An 18787-nucleotide genomic window follows, 5' to 3' on the forward strand; every position below is an offset into this window, starting at 1 on the left:
CTGTAAAGAAGGTGAAAACTTTTTAGAATAAATACTGTGATAATTTTGCTATGTTTTAAGAGAAGATAAACACTGAGACTGAGATGACATTTGAGAAGTGGAATAGCAGAATAGTAAGTATTTCAAACAAAGCCTTGTGCAGCTCAAAGGTTATTTTGGTAAGTTGTGCTTGCTCTACAAAAGACAATCTCTTTTAAAAGTCAAATGAACCATGTAAAGATTTCTGTAGGAACACTGTTGCAGGGTAAATCTAGTCAGGCTTCTGACTGCTTCAGTGAAGAGCTAAGTATTTAGAAGTATCATCTCAAGGGCATGTTGAGGTATTTATTATTCACCAGCTGTATGAGCAGCTGTACACACTGTCATGTCAGGATGCCCAAGTCATGAGCTGAATGCACTGCAAATCCTCAGCACACACATTCACTCTGTGTCTTTTCTCTGAGGTACAGGGACCCCTGCTTTAATCCTTGTTTATGTCTTTACTCACACAACTGGATGTGCAGGGTGGGGCTTTGCCCAATGAGTGAGAAAATACAAAGAGCACAAATTGTCTTTGTCTCACACGGGGTTTGTCAGCAACCACTGCTGAGATTGAATGGCTTCTTGTTGGTGAAGCCCTTGCAGGGAAAACCATCCCCAAAGTCGAGGACAGGAGGGTTATGATCTCTTAACTCACCTACTGCCTTATCCTGTGGGTGAAGGTTTGAGTTAGAGGAAACTCTTAATCCAAAAACACTCAAGACTTTTGGTACTGCTGCAATTGTGAAGTTCCATACTGTCCCTGGTAGGGAAAGTTGACTGAGATGCTATAAGATCTCTTTAGATTCAAACAAGGGCTTCAGAAATGATTAGCAATTGATAAATTTGACTTTTCCTGAAGATAAGTATGGTTTCTTTCAGTCTGCCTCAAACTTAGCCTACAAAATCCAGGAGGTACCTCAGTTTCCTAAGGAAGAAAGGTCAGGTTATTAAGAAAGGAAAAGGTGAGGGACAGCAGCAGGTGGGGCATCCAGTGTCTTGCAGGCTTGGTGTGTATGAGACACCTATGCCTTTTGGAGATATTGCAAAGATAGGAAAATATGGATATTTTTCTATTATCTCACTTTGTGAGATGCGCCGTGGGAGGGAGGATGGTGTAACTCAGCCAATTGTCTTGTCAGGCTGTATCAGAACAGCTGGTGGTCAGATTTGGTCATTTGGTGGTATTTTCTGCTAATTTAAAACTTTTGGCATTTGGCCACTTGCCAGGTACTCTTTGGGTACCTGGAGCTCCTGGAGTTGGTCCAGCAGAGGACTATGAAGATGATTAAGGGGCAGGAGCATCTCTCTGAGGAAAGGCTGAGGGAGTTGGGCCTGATCAGCCTTGGGAAGAGATGACTGAAAAGGGACCTCATCAATGTCTGTAAGTATCTGGTAGAAGAGTGTCAAGAGGATGGAGCCAGTCTCCTCTTGGAATGCCAAGCAATAGGACAAGAGGCAATGGGCATAAAGTGATGCACAGGAAGTTCCATTTGAACATGAGAAAGGACTTCTTTACTGTGCAGTGACTGGGCACTGGGACAGATTGCCCAGACAGGTTGTGGTGTCTCCCTCACTGACTCAAGAATTGGATGCAATACTGCACCATGTGCTTTAGGACAACCCTTCTTGAGCAGGGAGGTTGGACCAGATGGCCACTGGGGTGTTTTTCCAGCCTTGCCCCTCCTGTAATTTTGTGTTTCTGTGATTCTTGAAGGTTAAGTCCTCCTATAGCATGGTCCTTCCTCTGAGAAGCAAAAGGGTCTCTTGTGTCATCACTATTGCTTCTCAGGCAGGAGAAGCTTCCTGTCCACAGGGGCAGCAGACACCACTCACTTGGGAGGACATAAAGTCTGTCTGAAGTGCACTGGAACTAATCCATGCATTGATGATGCTGACTGGGAGTCGTGGGCTGGGACAGTTATTTCAGCCTTATGATTTTGTTTGCAATGGCCTCTATTAGTTTTACTGATATTCTAAATGTAAGGCCCCTCTCTGATGACAGAACTCTCAAATCAGATTTCTTTCAGTTCTTACAAGTCCAAGTATTCTCAGCTATTTGTCATCTGGCTATCTGGTATTTTTCTGTATTATTTTTGAACATTCTTCCAATTGCCAGTGGAGCATTAGGAGGACTTAAAAAACAAATTATATCCCCTCCACCACACCACACCACACCCACCCTCCCAAATGGATAACCACAATAATTTATTGTTGTGGTTTAACTCCAGCAGGCAATTAAGTACCATGCAGCAGCTCGCTCCCCGCCCCCACAGTGGATTGGAAAGAAACAGTAAGCCTTATGGTTAAGCACAATTTAAGGTTTGAAACAAAATATAGTAATAGTAACATACCACTAATATTAAATCTGCTGTCTTCCCTGTGAGCCCTCCTGAATTCTTGTGTGGATCCTCACTCGCAAGTAAGAGACATGGAAAAGTCCTTGGCTTAGGGTAAGCACTACTTAGGAATAGCCAACACACCCGGGTGTTATCAACATTATTCTCATACTAAATCCAAGAAACAGAGCACAGTACCAGCTACTAAGAAGTAAAAGAACTCTGTCCTACCCAAACAGGGATGTTTATTAATTTTGGGGGCTTTCAAAATTACTAAAACTTTGGCTGAAACATATAGTCGAATTTACCTTACAGTAACTTGTATCGTGATCGTTTTTCCCTTAAGCCTTGCAACATTGAAACCTTTATACAGTCAAGGTTTTTTTTTTTTTTTTTTTTTTAATAGCTTAATTCCAAAAGAGAGAGAAACATTAGACTAATGCAATTAGGTGAGTGGAATGCATTTTTCCCTCAGGCAGCTCTGGAGAGTGATACAATATCATATTAAAAACTGCAAGTGGTTGTGTCAGACCGAGTTGGGCTGGGCAGATGTTGGTATGAAGCATGGGAGGGGAGCTGCAGCTGATGCAGAGAGTCCCAGTGGGAACATGTTGACAGCATTGCTCTCAGTCACTGGGGGCCCAAAAAACAACTCTGTCATGGTGGCACACACGGTGATGTTGGGTGAAGTTTAAGTGAGATCCTGAGCCTTTCAGCACCTTTATGGATATTAGTTATGTTATTTTACTGCAGGTACAGGTATATGTGTGTGTATATAAAAGTCAGTGTTTTGGCCCAGCTCCTCCGAGCAAAGGCACAACTGCTGATGTGAAATCCTTGCAGTTTCAGTGGGGCTTGATTTGTCACCGATGGAAAGGTGAGGGGATGTGGGTGATTCCCTGTACGGCCTTTGCCTTGTGGATGGTGCAGATCCTCTCTGCTGACAGCCTCCACTACCTGTGTCTCCAGGAGCAGTGAACCTGAAGGCTGACCTCTGGCAGAGCAATGGTGCTCTCAGGGCAGCGAGAGAAACTGGTGTTGGTCCGCCTGCAGGAAAGGTGGGGAAAGAGCCTCAGGCAAGGTGTTGTTTTCAAGGGGTTGGAAGGAAGAAGCAGCCACTTGTTTTCTGCCTTTGGGAAAGTCAGATGACAGGAAAGGGTGCTGGCTGCAGGGTTCAGGAGCAGGGAGAGGAGAATGCAAAACCTGAACTGCTGGGAAAGGATCCCAAAAAGAAGAATCTTCTAGGAAAGGTGTCAGGGAAAGCATTTATCATATTATTATTTAATTGGATGTCAGAACAGTTTCACGTTGCATTTGTCCCTGATGAGCTGGAGCCCAACCCCAGCGCGCAGTCGCGGAGCAGACGGGATTAAGGCACAGACCTGTTCTGGGAGCAGTGCCCAGTGTCAGCAGCCAGCAGCAGGGCTGCCCTGTGCTATTTTTATTATGAACAAAAATGTTTTAAAAGGTTCCAAGAAAAGCAGTCCTGCTAACAGAGCCCCTCTAGTAAGAGAATGGCTTCAGGAGGGGCAAGTATGCTCAAATATGATCAACAACTGCTGCCCTAAAGAGGGGACAGTTCTTCACAGTGGTCCAGAAAGATGCCCAAGTGAAGAGAAGGAGGACATGTAGCAGAGAAGATAAAAACATGACAACATTTGGGGGGAGAGCCTCAGTGATCTTGGTTGAACACCTCCCCTGTCCCAGAACCTCTCGTCTCGTGCGCTGAAGAGTTTTACAGTCAACCAACTTCATTCCCCCAAGCCTTTAAAAGCCCCAGATTCAAACTTGTCCTATTTAAAGTTCAGGAATGGTTCTCTTAGTAGAAGCTTAATCTTTAACCTGATCTCTTCTGAGAATGGCTTGCCATGTAATTTTCCCCTTCTAGGTAGAAGCCAGTAGCATTTCTTCAGCAGAGCGATTTCAGATATTGAGTACACAATTTATTCGAGTTTACTCTTTTCCTCAAATGATAAAATTAGTAGGGTCCTAACTCTGGATAATCTGCCATAAACATAAATGCAAAACTTTCAGGATGGTCTAATTACCAATGCCAAAGCACATAAATATATCATGTTGTCAGAAAATACAATCCTGCACAAATTTGACAGGTGAGAAGGATGTAGCAATAGAGGTCTATCAGCTGTAAGCTTCAGACACCTAAGTTGTTTTAATCTAGTAAATCTTGATAGAATCATTAAAGTCCACAGAGGAAATATGTCTCTCCTCTCTCTGCATCATTTATACAACATGCAACGTGAGATGGCTGAATATCTTCTCAGGCTGCTCCTTGTAGAGGAGGTTTATTAAAATAGGCTTTGATCTGGTGACTATTTTATGCCTCAATTAATCCTGGGTTGAATACAGAGTGGTAACAATCTCTTCAGAGTCTGAATGACACTGCAAGTAAAGTGTGTCATGTTTTATCAAAGGAAAACAATGTGGTTTTTTTGGCATTACCATATTCAGACTAAGTAGAAACACGTATTCTGGAAGCTTCTTTGCAATATGGCACTTGAAACTGACTTGGATCTCATGACTCGTCTCTGCTGGGAATGTAGCATCCCTTACAGTTCTAAATCCAAGAATATTTGCTAGCCAGACACAAAAACACAAACTAAGAAGCAAAATGGAAGCGATAGATGAATACCTCTTTGGATTTCCATCAGAGTCTGGAATTCTTCACCTCTGACAGAAGTTCAGAAGACACTACCTTGAAGGAGTACCTGCAAATGCAAATATTGTTCGGCAGTGTTTAGGTATTGTGGATTTAATGGCCAAACAAACACATTTCCAAGCACCTGCAGGTATTGTCTGCTGTGCTTTGTAAAGTTGGAAATGGCTCCTTGGCAGATGGCATGAGCACATAGTATTAATAGACCCACACACAAGGAGAACAGGGGACTTCTGTTTGTAATTAAGCTAATCATAGAGGCAGCAAAGAGCTCCTGCCTTATCACTTATCACTGCTTAAATTCCAACTACCAGACTACACCAACAGGACAAAGAGTTTCCTTGGCATTTGGTGCTCCCCAGTATTGTGTGCTTTGGGGTTCCCCTGGAGCTGTAAGTAGTCAGGGTAGGATATCCCACTCATTCAGCTCTGTTCTACTTCAACAGGTCAGTCTGCAGGTCTGCTGTAGAGCTAAACGTTTGCCAAACAATTGGGTATTTAAATCCACCAACACAAATAAAGCGTGTAACATAAACAGACTAACACTTAAAGCTGTTTATTTAGTTCTTTTCTGCAAGCTTTTGCAACTTTTTATTGCAGCTCAAGTTCTCAGACATTATTAATTGCAGTAACTTTTCATAGTCAGGGCTGCTCCTTTCCACTCCATTAACCCTTTAATTCCCTCATGAATTTTGGTGTCAATCATAATAATGGGAAATATTATCAAAAGAAAGCAGGAAATTTAGAGATAAAAGAGACTAGGTTTTGACAATTGATTGTGAACATCTTTATTTCTTCTTAGCAAGCCCCAGAAATTTTCTAGGAATATACATTTCTGTAGAAGAAGGTTTTGAGGTGCAGCTGAAACCAGTCTGGGAAATCTCACAGGAAAACTGCATTTGGTGACATTTTGAACAGCAGCTTTAGGTAGGCTGTCTCTTGGAAGACCTTTGGAGTGCAGATTAAATAATTCCAGATGATGACAAAAAACTTTGTTAAGAAAACAAAAGATCTGGGCTTTGAGCCACTTCAGGGTAGTTGGTTTTGTGCCTGGAAAGAACCCTGCATCCACACACTGCAGCTCTCAGGCTGCTCCTGTGGAGTGCCCCTTTCTTTCTCATCTTACCATATGATCGTATGAGATTTTTCACATTCTTTATCTGTGATGTGTCTCTTCCCCTGAGCTGCATCCTGACTTCACCATAAAATTGGCAGTAATTCTATTCTGTCAGTTTGCTTTTTAACTTCCTCTGGCCTTTGCCTGAAAGGATCCCTCTTTTCTTTTTTTTTTTTTTTTTTTTTTTTTTTTTTTTTTTTTTTTTTTTTGTAGTAACATAGAGGAGACCATGGAATGGTTTGGGGTGGAAAGTACCAGTAAAGGTTACCTAGTTCCAAGCCCCCATCCCTGGGTGGTCTTGAGCCAACAACAAACACACTGACTGACTGTGCCACAGAGACTCCCCACTCTGGCTGCTGTGCACATGAGCCCCACCTTTTGCCAGGCAGAGCCTTGGTTGCTGTTTGGCAACTCTCATTTCCCAGCCTGGCCCTGGGTTCAGTAGGAAAGGGGTACCACAGGTTAGCCTCAGCCCAGCTGTGCAGCAGAGGCAGAAAGTGCTGTGCTTGACCAAGGGGAATGAGAAGCAGCCTCTGCATTCAGAGGCTGAACATGCTGCTTTATTAAACCAAGAGCTTTTGATTCAGGGGGACCATGAAGAGGGAGGGGACTATGAAACAAATCAGGACTAAAACACAGTCGTAAGTTTTCCCCTGAATGTGAAATGTCAGCAGGCAGATTAATTCTGTACTTTAAAACATTGCTTCCTTGCTAGGTACAGGCAGATTTAGAGGAGGTCTTGTAACTGTTCTTGCTCAGGAAAGCAAATGTGTTTTTAAGGCTGGCCTTTGCATGCCTGGAAGCAGCTGACAACAGCAAGTGACATTATCAGTACAGGCACTGCTCAAGTGCCTCCCCAGTAAAGACTAAGCCACCAGCCCCTTGCTTGCAGGCATGTACTCACCTCCCCTGCTTTTGGCTGCTAAAATCTGGCCAACTAAGTTTTAGCAATTTCCTGTGGTTATGATGGCAAAAGGTGTGATTACACTTACAGCTGCAATATGCTGTGTTTGCCATTAGGACAGTAATAAAGTTGTTCTGGCAGGCAGTGCAGGTGTGCCATTGTCTTTGTAAGAGGCGTTGGTCATGCTCAGAAAATAAGACTTTAGACTTTCTTTTTTCCATGCATGGTGATTATTAGGAATGAATCCCAGACACTGAGGGTTTTATCTATTGATTTTATTTATCTATTTTATTTTGCTAGCTGCTACAGAAGAGACTATACTCCATTTCACTGTTTCATGTTTCAGTCCTGGGATGTAGGTATTACCAGCAGAAACAGCAAGTCCTTTGGAAATTAAAGCATTATCTCTGGTGTCTTCCCAGTGCTGTATTTCTAAACAGAGCATGGTTCCAATGTGGAGTTGCATCTGTACAGTGTGAACAACACTGAGCATGACATGCTGGTACTTCTATCACATCTTCTGTGATATTCCTCCTTCTTTCACCCACACCTGTGGATTTCCTCATTTTGTCTGGGAACATAATTCAAAAGAAGTGATAACTCAGCCAAGAATGTCAGAATGGACTGTTGAGTCAGTCATTCCATTGCTGAAGTGGAAAGAGAGGAAGCTGGCCCAGAGTGAGTACCTCGCAAGTAGGAAGGAAAATGAGCTTGTCTCAGTTTCTCACAACTCTGCATTTGAATTGAACTGCTTTCTTTTCTCTTGCATGCTGTGTTTAATTTGTGAACTCACTCAAAACTTATCATTTCCTCAGAATCACCAAACTTTCTGTAAGGAGTGAAGCTGTTTTATTAGCCTTGGAGAATGCTGCAGAAATTTTTTTATTCTCATACAGTAGAACATGAGATTACAGACTTCCAGCCACAGTAAGAGACATAGATATCCCTGTACTTTAAATATGGATTTTAAAGTCAAAGATGTTTTATCCTGCCTGCAGTAGTACGAAAGCAGTGAAAAACGAATGCTGCAGTTTATAATGCGACATTTCTTGTTGCGAAAAAGGTGGCTTGCTTTCTTCCTCTGACATCTGGGAATGTCTCATATTGAAGCAAAATTTCCACATGGATATATATTTTTTAAAGACCAGTTAACATTTTCAGACAGAAATGGCCTTGCACTGTGAAAAGGGATGAACCTTCTTGTAATACTCTTTAAAGCTGAGATTTGGCCCAAGTCACTAATTCTCAAGAAAATACCTCTGCTCTTTGTATCAAGATGGAACAATCACTTCAGCTTAAATACAGGAAATGTTGGGTATAATTGTCATTACTTGCACAGATCTTGTTAACAAGAACATAATTTCCTAATCGCTCCCTTGAAAGCAAATCCAGATGATAGAAACATAGCTGAACTCCTGCCAAACACCTCAAGAACTCTAATTTCACACCCAGCCTCCTTCAGGACTGCCAGGATAACCTCAACTATTCAGTGAAAAATAAACCCCAAACTTAAGCCCTAAAAACCCCTAATTTAAGCCCTATGCTTATAGTTCCTCACACTTGTACCCATGAAAACAGAAAAATATCAGCTGGAATAGTACAAAAAATTAAGAAACAAGAGCGCAGCCACCTAGGTGTGTTTGCACTACACACCAAGCCAATATAAAACTCTGCAGGCAATATTGCCTTAGTGGCAACATCCTAATCCATCACCCCATCCTCTTGAATTAGCCCTTGAGAGAAAAGAAAGTTGAGGGATCTTAAAATATAGAGTACTTGGAGGACAAAGGAGCAGATTCTGGTTTTTATTGGTGGTCCCTCCATAGTGAAGGCGTGTGTGATTTAATGAGTCATGCAAAAGGCTTTGATGTTGCATCATCTTCACTCTGTAAGTGATGAAAACAAGGACCTTCAAGGTGGAGGTTTGTCTTGAGGTGATGCAACTGGAAATTGCTGCAAGTTCAGAGATATGCTGCTTTTCAATATAATGCATCTCTAATACCAGTAAACACTCAAAGCTGATAGACTTCCCTCAGGTGGTTACCATACTGCTTTTAAAAAGCAAACTGGGCGAGCTCACCCACCACAAGTTTGTAGACCATGTTGCAGGAACTCCAAATATGGAAGACAAATCTCATTTTGTCTACATTTTCCCCATAGCTTGTGAAGCTGTTCAAATAGTTACCTACTTAAGAAAAAAACAACCCCAGAACAGCATATGAGTAGTTGATAAAATTATTATATTGGTTCAGAGAAGTTTTTTTCCTTTTTTTTTTTTTTTTTGTAGGGTTTCTAAATAGGATGAGAGGTGGAGCTAATCATTTAGCCACACCCATGGTGAGGTTTATAAAGGGAGGTTATCAAAGGGAAGTTCTCTTCTACCAGTCTATGACAACAGGCAGTTTCATTGAATTGGTTTTTATCTTAAAAAATACTACTAATCCTACCATGTCAAGGCTTCATAAAGGTTCCTGTACTGGGGATACTCCTCTAAATGAACCTTTGAGGCAGCAAGGGAAGGTAAGTCATGGGGTCTGCTTTACTACCTTAATTCCTTTTCTACACCTGATATTTCTCTGTCAGAGAATGGAGTATTACTGTATTTTCAAAGGTCTGTGTATTTTCTGCCATTTGTGATTGAAATTTTGTTCTCTATAGCTTTGCAATCCTCAATCATTAAGTCAAATGGAGAAAAAGCAGCCTTAAAAAGGCATCCCCAGAACTGGAGAGGTTGTTCTTTGTCATAAGTTAGTTATGCTTTCAAGACTGATGACTTTGAGGGCTAATTTGCACCACCTGGCCACAACACTGAGGTTAATGTGGCTGTTGTAATTGTGCTGCTGTTTGTCAGTCATACCAATATTAACTTCTCAAGCAGACAAATAAAAGTTATGCTATGCTTTATTGCACAATTGCTGCAGCTTAGTCATGACTTTTTGATACACCCAAAAATCCTGCTATAATTTTTGGTTTCTACTGTATCACAGTTTCCTTATATATACATGCACAGGATTGCTTATGAGTTACTCTGTTCAGCAGAGGCCTTGGGAGTGACAGTGGATGTCCCTTCATGAGATCAGGTGCTGTAAAAGTTTGTTCGCTCTTGAACACAGGTGCTCACGTTGGTACAATAATTCTGGGGGCAGGTTTGTATCTCTTTACAAGACGTCTGAGTGAAATCCTTCATAGTCTTCTACTGAAGTCAAATGTAGTAAAGAGTGATCACAACAATGCAGGGTGTGTAGCATGGATGTGGCAAGGACACTGGTCAGCATAAAAAATACCCCTCTCATTGCACTGTTTAATTGACTCTGGGTTTATTGCTCCTGTGATGGAAAAGCAAAACTGTGAGGAATTGTAGAGAGGAGGATAAACATTAAAAATACTTTTTAGGAGCTCCTTTCAGGCTTCTGGGAAACTGGAAGGGAGTGTGGATGGACTTCTTGGAAAACTTAATATGTAACCATATTAATACGTGACCATATTAACCAAGTGTCTTAACTTTCTTCTCCAATTGCTTTATCTGTATGTAACTAGATCAGAGAAGAGTAGTAAGTTTCCTTTTATAAGATTTCAATATAGATGGAGTAGAAGTCACTAATAGTTTTTGTTGCTAATTGCATGAAAAGCATGTGAATATTTGAGGGTCACTAGTCTACCAGTGTCCTGAGCATATTCTGGAATAGCTAGCATGGGCTACAGAAATAATCAAAGTAGTGTTTTCCACGAAACTGGTGCTCTTGATGGGTTCACCTCTTCAAGGTATAAGCAAAACTGTGAATTAATGTATTGGCAAAAGCTGACTAATGGCCTCTTGGGCAAGATGTCATGATGCAAGCTGGAGAGACTGTCATAGCATTTTGACTTTGTGTAATTAGTAGACATGAGAAAATAAATGCATCTTACATTTGAATACACACATTTTCCACCTTGATAATGCTGTGGCATATCTTTGGAGCCAATGGTAAACTTGTGGGATGCTTAACTTGAGCAGTGTGGTCATTTCTGCTTCCCACCATATGTTTTCACTGATATGTAGCAAATTGTGGCTGTGCTTGATTGTGGTGAGAAGAGTCTTGTTTGACAGCATAGCATCTCCTGCAAGGGCAGGCCCTTGGCTTTATCCACTGCCACTCTTCCGGAGGTTGACATGCTGCAGTTACGTTGTTGCTAGCTATTTTCAAGTGTGTTGCATTTATTTTAAGTAAAATGTTGATTAAACTGTTAAAAAATACTTGCTGGTACCTCTTGCTGTACTAGTAGTAGATTGGGGAGATGAAGGAGGAGAAAAATACTCTCAGTAGTGGCAGAGTCTTAGGTGTCTCTACTCTTGGATGCTTTTGGATGGGTTTTCTGGATCAGGGAGAAAGTTGAAGCTTTTTCGGATGTGTAATGGAGAGTTATTTACTGTTTGACATCAGTGCATAGCTTGACATCTTTGTCAATTTGGTCATGACCCAAGCAGGAATTAAAGTGACTTGGAAAGTAATAATTGTGAAATACTTAGCATAATTCTGACATCTGCTATTCAACACAAATGACTGAAATGACACTGACTGTCCTGTGGCTGATTACTTCTTTCATCTGATACATTTAGATAAATCTTCAAAAGGCTACTTTTGAGTAGCCAAACTACAAGCCTTTGGGTGCCACCTTCCTTTTCTGGTTTGATTTTTGGAGCCACTTATGTACTAAATGTAGGAAGAATTCTTGGTGGTGAGCTGAGTAATGAAGAGACAGATGGCCAAAGGCAATCTCTTGTAACTTCTTTGAGACAGTGTATGAAGTCTGACAGTGGTCTTACCTTGACATGGTATTCCATTAGTCCCTTCTCATTTCAAAACTTCTGCTATCAGAAAATTTCAGCAGAAAATTCAGCATATATGGGTGACTACAAAGTCCATTTTACCTCTACTGCTGAGAAGACCCAAGCTGATGCTGCTCAGCTGGATGCCTTACTGCTTTATGGATTCCTCTGTTCAACTGTTACTTATTTAAATTGTGGGACCCTTAATCAGAATGCTCTACAGATCTTAAAATAACTGAAATTTCTCTAACATTATTTGATGTTTTAAAGTAATTTATTTTTTCTCAGGGCTCTGCTGTCAGAGGACAGACACAGCTGGCTTTTGTTGCCCTAGTTTGGTTGCAGTCAAACCAACTTTCTAAGTTTAAACAGTAAATCTTGTAGACTTGCAATTTTTCAGTTTTTGTCCACCTGACAGTCATGCATACAGGCAACAATTTCCAACACAAGGAAGAAGACTGAAATTCAACTCCTTTGTGTAAGCTGGAAGAGGAGTTGCAAAGGATGTGGTATACAATTAAAAGTCTCCTTAGATAACTGAGATCTATAAATAGCAAACTGAGAAAGAAATATAACTGTCAGTCAGATGTCACTTGGCCTGAAACAAACTTTTTGAGGTGTGTTTGTAAATGCTTGAAGGCCACACCAGGTAAAGGATGTGCTTAGTATCCTGTGAATGGCTTTAGGATGATGTATTGTCTCTGCTGCAGCAAATAATCTTTCACTGGAATGCAGGGGCTACATGTGATCATGGAAGAAAACCAGATAGAGAAATCCTGTGATGGGCTTGTCAGATAACAGGGAACTTATTCTGTAGCTGTGGAACAGAAACAAGAAACGTTTGTCTGACGGGTGGCAGTGATGTCTCTGGGCTCCCTTTGAAAGGAACCCAGAGCTACTGGTACAGTTCTGTCCATTGAAACAATGTGGCACAGAGGGATTGATGTGGCTTTGTTGCAGCATTCACTGGGTGCTCCTGCAAGAAATTTAAAGTGCTGCCTTCTAATCTGTGACGGTGAAGGTCTTATTTCAGGTTTTATGGGTTTCAGTGATACATAATCATAAATCAAATGTGTCTGTTCTGCAGTAGCCTAACTGTACCCATTTAAATCCACTAAATGGATTGGTGGTACAGGATATATGGCCTCAGAGTTTCCTGTGTATATGTGTTTTTTTCTTGATGAAACTGTTTAAAATTTGAAACTGCAAGTCAAGTTTTTTTCGTAATTATGCCTGAGGTAAACTGAAAGACATTTCTACTTTACTCACAGCCCTAAGCATATGGGCTGGTCCTGGAAGGTGCTGGAGAGCCCACTCAGGAGCAACCAGTGGGAGCTGGGTGTCAGTCGGTGTGCTTGCAGGGTGCTGCAGCAGGGCCTGAGCTTCATGGGGGAGCCACAAGCTCTTTTATATGAGCTTGAGTGAGGTGTTAGGGGCTTCCAGCCCACAAAACTGATTTTAATAAAACAAAAATAAATGTGAGAAGAAAAAGCACTTACCAACAGGAGAGAAATCTGGTAGGTGAGATTAAAGCTCCTTAATAATATCTGCCTTCCAAGCCCTATGTATCCTGTGCAGGAGGGTCCTTCCTTCCTATCCTTTCTAGGTGTCTAATTTTGTGACTTCTGAAGTTGAAGAAATTTTGTGCTGCCTCCAGTTTAATTCCACTTCTTGTTGAGTTTGCCTTTTGGTTCAAGCCCCTGGGCCAAGCCCAGGACTTTGCTCAGGCATCAGCCATTGTCCACTTGTGCATCACGTCGAACACAGAAGGGTTCACTCCCAGCTCACCCATGGAGTGCTCTCAGAGCAGTTGAATAAATAGCTCTGTGTGTGTGTATAAACATAAAACCTCTTTGAGTTGGATTCTCTTGCCATGCTACAGAATGCCTTTCAGTTCGTATCAAGCACAGACAGAGCCATTTCTCTGGGATGGGGACTGACAAAACAGTGACCTTATTTCAGTTAAAAAACCCAGCAAAATACTATAAAAGAAGCAGTAACTTGTGTTCCTGGACTTATTGAGTTCTTAGTGTCAGAGAACTGTTACATTGGCTTGAACATCCTGTTTTCCTGCATGGAATAGCAGGGAAAGAGCACAGCACTTCAAACAAGAAAGCTTGTAAGCATCTCTGCTGAAAAATGAAAGCAGGAGTGTTCCTGGGATTAAAAACACTGCAGTGTTTTAAAAACACTGGGGTAGCATCATATCACCTGCTTAATGTTGGGACAAGTTCAGTTGTATTTTTCTTTACATATCTTGTATGTGAAAATATATTGATAATTTTCATATTCTGGAAATTAAACTTCAGCATCAATTTGTCATCAAACAGGAGTAGGAAAGCTGAACCCTGACATGTGGTCTTGAATTCAGCAGTTTCTCACAACCAACACATCGTGCCGAGGGAAAACAGAACAACGCTGAAGTAGAACGATGTGCTCCTGCTCTCGACAGGCAAAAGGCATTTAGTTTGATAAGGTGCCAAACAGTGTCATTTGAGAGTGTTGTAAAGCCTTCCAGCTGTCCTGTGTATGCTAACTAACTATCTGGGTGACTTGGAATTTATCCCTGTGAGTATTTCACCAGAAGTGACCTTGCCTGATCCGTGGCTTCAAGATCAAGTGCAGCTCGTTGCATCTCCTAGTAATATTTTTGGCCATGGCTGCATTGCTCTCAGCACCCTGCCCACTGCTGAAGCATGGACTGGGTTTTCACAGCCAGGCTTCCCCTCTCAGCTTGCTGCAGGAGATGCTGCCCTGCTCTGTTGACTCATGTGGAAGGTGTGGCATGTTTCTACTAGAAATGGGAGGGTGCAAGAGAGTTGCAGCAGACTCTGAGACAGGCCCTGCAGGGAAATCAATCTTATGGGAAAACGTAGGTTGAAGCTCACATTTTTGCTACGTGAGTTAATAAGCAATCTGACTACCAAAAAGGGAGAAAGATTGGACTTTTACCACCAGCATGCATAAAACTGCTCATTGGCTTGGAAGAGACAGACCTGCTTTCAGCTGATGCTGGATGCTTCAGCTGCAAACACTATGCAGCTGCTCATTTTTTCCACAAGTTACTACCTTGATTCACCTTGGGCATGTTCAGTTCAGTAATATCTTGTTCTGGAGACTTTCAATAGCTGACTAACCTTGATGAAAACAGAAAGGCTTTGTTAAATGAGTTCATGACTGGGAAATAAGGACTGTGTTTTCACAAGTTTTATTTAGAGCCCCAAAACACATGTTCACCTTTTGTACATCTCTTTTATATCTAGTACTCTTTCCTAAAGCAGTCATGTCTGGAAATATCTGATAGTTGCCATCTCAGGAGCCTTTGATGCAAAGAGTGTGAGTTTATGCAAGGCAGGAGGTGTGCCAATTGCTCTTGCAGGCTCAGCTGAAGGACACTCTGGTCATTCCAAAGAAAAACAGCTACTGGGAGGCTGCTGCCACAGCAAGTGTCACAGTTTGAAGAGAGCTTATCTACAGCATTAACACAGGCTGGGTTCTCAAGGGCAGATTGCATGTGCCTCTGAAGAAACAGTAAGACTTGTTATTCTGCACAGAATCTACAGTACTGACAGGTTTATGAGAGAAGGATACAAACAAAACCAAACCCTTCCAAACTCCAAAACTGCCTGTTTTGCTAATCTAAGCTAAAAGGCTTTGTCTTCTAAATGTGAAAAATTGGCTTTTGTATAAATCTGTGAGGGAAATAGTGTGCATGTAAATGACAAATCAATCCAAAGTAGCTGATTCTTCAGTTAAGTGATGACTTTTCTTGATTGGTTTGGCCAGCAAATGAAAACATAAGTGTCTGGGAAAAGCAGTGAGAGAAGTATCTACACTTAAATTGTGTATACTATTTAAATTAGTTTAGTACTCTTCCAAATCAGTGATTACACACAGTGTGCTGAAGGAAAAGCTTTGCAGAGCAGAATGTTGTGGAAGTTTAAATTCAACCTGATATCCTAAAATAACTTGAAAACTTCCTAACTGGCTTTTTTTCCAATGGGTAAATGTAGCACATGTTCATGTTTGTGGGCTGCTCCACTGTGTTCTGTGGCTCTTGTCTGCAGAACAACATAAAGAAACAATAATTCATGTGGGCTTTGTACTGCAGCTTCTTGGAGGAAATACTGCAGCTCAATAATGCAGCCCAAAAGTTTCTAATATGGTAGAATTCAAATGCAGGCTATCCTTCCAGAACAAAAGAACACTAACTTGAAGGGTTGAGGCTTAGCAACCCATCTTTTGAATCCCTTTCCGTATCACTTTGCTTTATTGTGTCGTATCATGGACTACTTAAATAAGGTAACAAGCTGTCACTCTTATCTCACAGACTGGAGTAATTTTCCTTCAACTTGAAATTCACAAGCTGTGATCAGGTGGCAATGCCATTGTAACTGAAGGAGTAAAAGGTATTTATGTAATTTTCATATGCAGTCCTGCCCTGAAGAACCCGTCTGCAGCTTTTTTTGAGTTTCCCTTAATGGGCAGACTCTTCCAGCTCTACCGGCACTCTAGATCCCCAAAAAGCTCAGTTGGTTCTGTCAAATATACAGGTTTCCAGTTTCAGCTGCAATTATTTGTGTGGGGTCATTACCACAGTGCAAGTGTCCTCAAGCTTCAGTGCCTTTTAGTTTTCCCATTTTGCAAGCAGGAGGCCCCCACTTTCTGACAGACCTTTTGCAAGTGCAGGTTTCTGATCCTTACTGAGAATATAGGTAGCTGTTGTATTTGTCAGTGAAGTTCTTCTCTTAGTGATAAGAGGTGCTCACCTGGGTGTAGGGTAAGCAAATCAGCAGTCACCACTTTGAGACATGAATAAACACCAAACTGTATATCTCTGCCTACTCCCCCAAGAGATCCAATCCTATCAAATCCCAGATTTTGTTACCTGTGCCAAGCACAACAATCACCTCCTGATTTCTGTCAAAATACATGTGGAAGAGTGTGAAATGTTGGTGGGCTGTTCCTCCACCTAGAAGATGAGAAGGGCTGAAGGATTGACTCAAAACATGAGATACCAAAGGAATCTGCCCCTTAAGTAGGTTGGAGAAGGCTTAAAACGTGCTCCTCCAGTGTTTCATGATCCCTGGGCTGTGACAATGTCACCAGGACCCCCTGCCCATGTTTCTCCTCTGATTAAATTGTGTAAAAGATTAACATGGTCCTTTCAGCAGAGATGGGAACACATAGATCATTGTCACTCTGTGGGTCTATGGAAAAGTGACTCTTGCATTCCACTGAGGAAAACTGGATGGTTGGGATTGATTAGATGAAAAGGAGAGACTTCTTTGGCTTTTGGTTTATGGGAGCACCTGGGATGATCTGTGCAGGACAAATGAGGTGATGCTACACACCCTTCAATGTCCCATCACCTGTCACATGAGCACCTTATCTAATCAGAGGTTCACAGGACATTTCTACAAATTATAACCTTAAAGCCTTCATAGCTTTGTACATGCATAATTGACTGCAGGTAATCCATTCTGCTCACACAAGGCAGGAGTCCAAGAACTCTTACCTGCTTCACCAGTGCTGTAAAGAAAAAAACGTTGGGGTTTACATTTATGTGTTAAATATTATTTATTATAGATATATTTCTATAGTATACATTTATTAATGTATAATTATACTATACATATATTCTATATAGCAAACATTTATATATTAACATAAATGTATACTATATTAATATATTTATGTAGTATACATTTTCATCTAACAACTGAAATAAAAATCAAGTTACAAGACTTGAGCTGCTTTAACTAGTGCCACCAATACTGGAATCTGTCTTTACATCTTTGAGCTGGACCCCTTTTTATGTTCAGCAATTTAAGGTGGAGAAAGATGCCAGAACTGTTAAAAGGGCTAAGGTGGCAGTTCATACATCACTCTTTCTTGAGCTCTCTTTCCTGGGTAAGGCAAGCAGGCAACAAGCAGCCTGCAGTGATACTTCTACATGGAATCACTGGATGATACTTGTTGAAAGAGATAATCTTGTCCACTCCTGTTCAAAGCTATCCCAAACAGATCAAGTTGCTCAGGAACTTGTTGAGTTCTGAATACCTCGAGCATTCAGATTTTCCAGCCTCACTGGACCCAATGTTCAGCCACTCTCATGATGAAAACACTTTTCCTAGCATGTAATCTGGATTTTCCCTGTTGAAACTTGCCTGTTGCCTCTTGCTGTGTCTGTGTGCCTTTGAGAACATCCTGGCTTCATCTTCCCTACACCCTCCCCTTTAGTAGCTGAGGGCTGCAGTCATGCATCCCCCATACACCTTAAACCTTCTCGTGTTCAGGCTGGACCTACCCAACTCTCTCAGCCTCTCCTGTATCATACACTCCATCTCCTTGACTATCTTGGTATGGTAGGCTGGGCTCCAGAGTGTCTATCACTGGTTTGTGGCTCCCCAGAACACAGGTACTGCACTTTTGCAATCTCTGAGTACAGCAATTACTGTCCTGGATCTACAAGCCCAGCCCAGTGTTGAGTTGCCCTCCTTTTCTGCAAGGACATTCTGCTGAGCATTTTTCAATGTGTTGTCAATTTTTCAATTTGATCCCTCAGGTCTTTTTCTTTTTTCCTCTGAAGTTTTTCTCCAGCTGGCTGGGACCCAGCAAGGTCATTCCTTCCCTGGGGCAAGAATTTGCATACTTGATTTCCAGACCTGTTGTCCTCAGCTCTTTTCTGGTCTGATATATGCACAGGTCTTGCACTGTTTTGGAGAACTTTTTTACTTTTTAAAGGAAGTTACTGAATTCTGTAACTTAGCAAAGACACCCAGTTGGTAAGTTTAGATAATTTGTAGGCAAAGTGCTCATAGTAAAGCACTAGGTTAAAACAGAGGCTTGGTAGGAGCATTTATCCTCCTCTGTCTAGCCACCTAAAGGATTTTTGCTGAGTGTTCTCTGATGTGCTAAATTTTCT

General features: G+C 41.5%; 1 protein-coding gene across 3 annotated transcripts in view; it reads left to right on the forward strand.

Annotated features, from left to right (window-relative positions):
- The first annotated feature begins 9425 nt into the window (after positions 1-9425).
- Positions 9426-18787, forward strand: part of MAPRE2 (microtubule associated protein RP/EB family member 2) — an 87529-nt gene continuing 78167 nt past the window's right edge. For 2 of the 3 annotated variants that reach the window (XM_050971131.1, XM_050971134.1), the window contains exon 1: positions 9426-9572. In XM_050971131.1, coding sequence (XP_050827088.1) covers positions 9441-9572 — 132 coding nt within the window. In that variant the 5' untranslated portion in view covers positions 9426-9440. Of the gene's footprint in view, positions 9573-10077; positions 10133-18787 lie in introns of those variants that run through there. The other variant, XM_050971136.1, reaches the window with a different exon arrangement.

The sequence above is a fragment of the Serinus canaria genome, chromosome 2 (assembly GCF_022539315.1).
Source record: "Serinus canaria isolate serCan28SL12 chromosome 2, serCan2020, whole genome shotgun sequence".
Taxonomy (NCBI): Eukaryota; Metazoa; Chordata; class Aves; order Passeriformes; family Fringillidae; genus Serinus; species Serinus canaria.